Consider the following 6,419-nt stretch of genomic DNA (forward strand, 5'->3'; position numbering starts at 1 on the left):
TGTTTGTTGTTAATATGGTTGATAATGTTCTAATGCACTCATTGAAGATCAATTAACTAAATCATAAGTTTACTGAATATACGTGGGTATTCTTAACTGAAGCAGCATATATGAATCAAAGTATGGAAATGAAAAAGTTTTATTGACTTGATAATACTGATTCACCCCCCCCCCCCCCCCCTCAGTATTATTTCCAAGATTATTCTCAAGGAAGTGGTTGTAAGTTGGTTGACTCTTGAATAGTGTCAAATATTGCAGGTGGTGGAGGTTAGAAGGACAGACTCACGGTTACCCCAAAAACTCTAGGTTTTTATCTTTTTAAGTAGTTGTTTATTCAAATTAGAATTTTGATATGGTAGAAAATGCAGAATTAAATTAAAAAAAAAACATATTTAAAGTGTTTTATTGTTTTATTTATTCTATTTATAGGCAATTGTCTCCAATCTAAGATTATATTTTTTCTCAAAAAACTAATTATTCTCTACATCAATCAAATTAACTTGAATGAAATCATTCCATTCGTGATGGTCAAAATTATGAATTAATATATATAGAATCTTATGTATTAATTTTTATTTTTTTTTTATTGCTTTTATTTAAAATGGAATTTTAATGTAATTGGAAGGTAAATTTTTAATTTCTTAAAAGAGAAAAGGTTCTTGAGGGAAACGTATAGATCCAAATTCCAACCCCTATTCCCGCCTTTTTAAGCATAAAATTTACCTATTTGATGGAATCTTCTCATACCTTCTAGTTATTTTGTGAAGTTATGGGCAAGGAGGGCTTAGGGCTTTAAACATAGCAGATCAAACGCAGTTCTGGGCAAGGAGTGCTTAGGGCTTTAAACATAATAGATCAAATTGTAGGCTATCAGATTTTGGGGAAGAATGGCCCGTAACGAAGAGAAGGTGCAGTCAGAACCTGGACCTTGGTGAACACTGCCTCCGAGACCTCAACGACGAGATCAACAAGTTGATTAGGGAAAAGGAGCACTGGGAAGCTCAAGTCATAGAGCTTGGCGGCCCTAATTATGCCAAAGTAGGGGCCCAGATGACAGACTTGGAAGGAAATTAGGTGGATGTGCACATTTTTGTCGGTGCTACCATTTTGCACTAGCTGCAAGACGAGTTTAACTCGGGCTTCACTATATCCTTGTTATTATATCAATTGTGGCATCAGATTGATTATGGAAGAAAGAAAACCACATGTGGTGGCTGTTCCATTCATGGCGCAGGGCCATCTCATTCCATTCATGGAACTGGCAAAGCTTCTGGCTTCACAGGGCCTCGCCGTTTCGTATATAACGACTCCCAGAAATGCCAAACGGCTCTGGCCGTAGGTCCAAGGATCGAATTTGGACATCCAGATGGTGTCTCTATTGATGCCTTCCATCGAGGGACTACCTCTGGAAATCGAAAGCTCTGACAACATTCCCCATGATGTCTTCCATAAACTGGTCACTTTGTCCCACAAGTTAGCCGGCCCTTTGGAAGAATGGTTGGAGCAGCAACTGAATACCAAGGAGGTGCCCCATTACTTTCCCCCAATCTCAAGCATCATCAGCGACATGACTATGGGATGGATTCACTACTCGGGCCACAAGTTCAGGATTCCCATCGTGGTTTTATGCACGGCTGGGGCATTTTCCTGGTCCATCATGCACTCCGTCTTCAACTACATGCCACAGAAGAGCGTGGAGGGAGACGAAAAATTTTTTGACATTCCTGAACTGAACTTTGACCTCAAGCTACGAAAATTGGACATGAATCCAGCACAGCAGGATCCTGATTCTTTTCCCATGTGGGCTTTTCTAACAGAGAACATTAACAACAACATGGACGGTCGGGGTATCCTCATTAATACGTTTTATGAACTCGATTCCTGGGGTATCGATCACATCATAATCCTGACAAGGAAACCTGTGCGGAGCATAGGTCCCATACTTTCTCCCACTATTTTCAACGATACAGTGATTGACCCAAGAATTATTAACGACCGAGGAAAGGGGACGAATATCGATGAGGCAGAATGCTTGCGATGGCTGGGTTCTTGGGGCTGTGAAATTCCTAGCCATCCTCAAAGAGATATTCGATGAAGCCCACGAGGCAAAGAAGAGGAGGTCTACATATGATATTTACAAGTGAAACTATGCAAGTTATTATGGATACAAGGATGACGAGGACGAGATCTTGGAGAAAGTCAAGCAACTCGCAGAGGAGGAGATGTGGGCCAAGGTGCTAAGAAAGTGGCAGAGGATTGAGTTAGTCAAGAGGGAGTCCAAGTTAATGGTGAAGAGTGGGGAGGTCACTGCCATTCAGACATTTATGTTCCAGGAAAAGGAGGATGTGGCGAAATAAATTGGAGAGCAGGAGAAGGGAAACCAACAATAGAGAGAGCCAGAGTTTTTTGCCCATGTGCCCCTACCGGATGAGGAAGAGATTGAGTGCATGGTTATGGAGAAGAAGAGATAGGAGCTTCTTAGTAAATAAATGAGTGAGGATCTTCTGGAGGAGAAGTTCCATGCCAAGGAAATGCTTGATATTCAACAACAAGGTATTCTATTGAAGCTTATGGATCTTTAGTTTTTTTTTTTCAAATGACTTTCTCTTTTTCCATGTGCTTTTCCTTTTCCATGAGGGTTGAGTTGTCAATGCTTGCATGAGGGTGGTGAAGAATTTGTGGATTTCATGTTTCGGAAAAAAGGGACGATGTTGAGTGTATATCTTTGGTGACTTTGGCATAATAGTTTTCCTCAGGCCTAACACCTAAGTGAAAAGAATCTATTTTATACCCTAAAGCATGTTTTGAACAATTTTCACCATTCATCTCATCTTTGAGAACACTCACCACACAATTTACATAATAATTATTCGATAACCTATTCAAAATGTGAACAATTCCATCCCAAGTGCATTGGTTTAAACTTAGTGTTAGATTAGTTGTGATCATTAGGTACATATCAATATAGTGTTTTATTAGTTTTTTACTCTTATTTGCCTTTAGTACAGTCTATCTTCTATTGAATTGTGTCTCCTATTTGAAAGGCTAAATTTCACATGTGATGTATCTTTTTGTATTTAGACATTGTCACTCATGTAGTATTATGATCTGAAACAAAAGTTTTCACACTACACAATATTCCACCATTAGTAAGTTTTAATCTCTCATGATTTTATTTCTCATCATGGTTCTCTACTCTTGGCTTATATGATTTGTTGTTATAGCTTGAATATCTGATGATTTTATTAGCTAAATTGAATTCATCAAATCTTTTGTGAACTTGGTTGTTTTGTGTCATTCTCAGATGATAAATATGAGTATTGAAAGGTAAATATGAGTATGAAAGCTAAATAGTTGATATGCTTTAATTCAGATTTGAATCTATTTTTTTACAATATAAGAATCAAGTTATAATTTATAAATATATATAGTAGGATTTCACACCTTGTATGTCTCTTTGGACATTAATATAATAATTGTATCTTATCTTTGCTTGGGTTGTGTTGCATGCATTTTTCCAAAGAAATATATGCAAGTCTTTTTCATGTGTCATGGCCTTAGTAGCCCCTAAGATGGACTTTTGCTCGACCACCCTATTTTTTCCTGGGTTATAAAGAGCTGCAACTCTCTCTTGATTCCTTCCTTCTTGCAAAAACCCTTGAACTCCTTGGAGGTATACTCTCTCACATTGTCCAATCTCAAGACTTTGATATTCATACTTGTGTGGCTTTCAATCAGAGCTCTGAACTCCTGAAACCTGCTAAACACCTCATCCTTGATCTTTAATAAGAAGACCCAAGTCTTACGAGAATAATCGTTAATAAAGGAAAGACAATACATGCTTCATGTTATTATCACTAGTAACCATTGACTTCAGTCCAAAAAAATTATACACTGGAGCTCAATTTTTAATGGAGACTATCCAAGGGTGGGGTAAAGATGTGCAATCAATATATATATATATATATATATATATATATATATATATATATATATGTTTCACAATAGCCCATATATCTCTTATCATTATGGTTCAACTTTGATTAGAAAATTGAATCCAGAAGGCACATCTATTAGTGAAGTATCAAGTGTTCTTGAGGGTGATCAAGATGGTCTGTTAAGGCCTGTTGGGCTACATCATTGGAAGGAGTTGCTTGATGGAAATGGTTTTTTTGTCTTCCTGCTTATTTTAAAGTCAAACTCTCCACTCACTATGTCTCTTTGTCCTATGGATCTATTTGCACAACTTCTATGATTGTCTAGAAATTCATCTTCTCCATGGGTTGGGCACTGCAAAATACAGGTCTCTCTCTAAGGACAATAATATTTCTATACTTTTACATGATGATGGTAGTTTCAAGATATTTTGATTTAGAATGGGTAGTGTAACTTGAGGAGGATTAGATTTACTAATACATGATTGTAGTATTAATTCATAGCAGGTGAAAAAGCTAGGTCATGGTATCCACAACAATACATCAAATGCTGGGATCAACCCAGAATTTACACCAGATTTCTTTGGAAAGTCAACCTGCATAACTACAAATATTAAGCTTGGAGGTGATGTTATTCGAAACAATGATTTATGTGTTAAGATGAATTTAGCATAAGAAGAATGCTTCTTATAGAGCCCCAACCCTACTGGATTTAAGGTTTATGCACTTTTTCTTCAATCATATATATCTATATATATATATATATATATATATATATATATATATATATATATATGTATGTATGTATAGATATATATGTATGTATATATATATATACATACATATCTATATATATATATATATATATATATATATATATATATATATATATATATATATATATATATATATATATATATATATATATATAGATATGTATGTATATATATATATATATATATATAGATATGTATGTATATATATATATACATACATATATATCTATACATACATACATATATATATATATATATATATATATATATATATATATATATGTATGTATGTATATATATATATACATATATATATACATACATATATATCTATACATACATACATATATATATATATATATATATATATATATATATATATATATATATATATATATATATATATATATATATATAACTACACCATAGCTTTCCTTGTTCTAGTGTAGCTCATGTTTTTCCATTGAAGAGCAAGTTCTTTAATGTTATTGTTGTATGCATGAAAGCAGTTGTGAAATTAAACACATGAGAAGATTTTGATAAAGAGTTATGTATACCTATGTTGATATATCTATAATTGCATATTTTAAAATAACAACGTTTAATTCCAATCCAGACATTGTAATGGTAGGTTTCCATGTTAATGTGAGAAATACATCACGAAGTCAAAGGAAAATGGATGCTTTATGGTTTGTATTTGCATTTCTACTTGTAGAAAAATTTCCACTTGTGCCTTTGTTGAAGGCATATCTTGAGCATCAAAGAAAAGCATCACAAGAAATAGCAAAAAAAGAAAGAGATCATGTTGGGTCACTGGTATGTTTATTCTTATTGGTGTGGTTCATGCTCCCTTGCCAGTATAAACTATCAAAATATTAACTTGTCATTAGACATATTCTCTAAACACTTCCATGTCTTATTGCAGAATTCAACAACCTCAAAAGAAATTCATTCATTGAATAATGTAATAAAGTGCATTGAAGTTCATAAACTTGAATCATAGATTCTACCAAAGATCTTGAAAAATGTGTGGTTTAGTTATAGAAAGACATGGAAGAGAGGAAAAGATCTACAAAAGCCCTTAGGACTGAGACTAAACAGGTTCATCTTAACAATGATAATGGTGGTGGTGGTGTTGGTGGTCCTAGTGTTGTTTCTGGTTCACTATTCTTTAAACCTTCCCCTCCCAATGCCTTTGTCGTTCCCAATTCTTCTTCGCTTCTCCCTAAAACTACCCCTCCTAGTACCTCTTCCCTTTCCAACTCTTCTTTGTTGCTCCCTAATAAACCTACCCATCCTAGTGCTTTTGCCCCTTCAAATTTTTCTGACTTACAACATCTTGTATAAAATTGAGTGGATTTGGTAAATGAACGAGGCATATGCAGTTTTTTTTTTTAAATATTGTTTTATTTTACTGCATGGCATCTCGTATAATCCTCCTGTGATATTTTGAAGTGTATTTTAGTACCTCTTCCCTCTTTTTTGTGCATATGCTCGTGTCTATCTTGTGTTACTTTTTGGATGTAAGAGACATGAAAATAAATTGGTATTACAAGTTGAGGTGCCATGTTTTCTAGGCACTTGATTCTTTACAACAATGACTGTAATGTAACAAGTTAATTGGAGTATGAATCACCACAAAAATTATTATGAGAGGGATATACCAAACATGCCTAGATTTCATGGTAAGAATAAAACAAGGAAGTTA

General features: G+C 34.4%; 1 protein-coding gene and 1 pseudogene across 1 annotated transcript; both read left to right on the plus strand.

The window, feature by feature from the left end:
* The first annotated feature begins 1,567 nt into the window (after positions 1-1,567).
* LOC149238636 (scopoletin glucosyltransferase-like) lies at positions 1,568-2,095 on the plus strand. The gene has a single exon (XM_089369627.1). It carries the CDS (start codon positions 1,568-1,570, stop codon positions 2,093-2,095), a length of 528 nt encoding a protein of 175 aa, XP_089225753.1.
* A 3,240-nt stretch (positions 2,096-5,335) lies between these two features.
* Positions 5,336-6,058, plus strand: LOC149238637 (uncharacterized; annotated as a pseudogene).
* Positions 6,059-6,419: the final 361 nt, after the last annotated feature.

This window comes from Pinus tabuliformis, chromosome 8 (genome assembly GCF_031772625.1).
Source record: "Pinus tabuliformis cultivar Carrire ecotype Pingquan chromosome 8, CPIR1, whole genome shotgun sequence".
Taxonomy (NCBI): domain Eukaryota; kingdom Viridiplantae; phylum Streptophyta; class Pinopsida; order Pinales; family Pinaceae; genus Pinus; species Pinus tabuliformis.

What these genes read in the sequence shown, in the direction of transcription:
- LOC149238636 (XM_089369627.1), top strand. Translation starts at nt 1,568, where the DNA reads ATGACTATGGGATGGATTCACTACTCGGGCCACAAGTTCAGGATTCCC.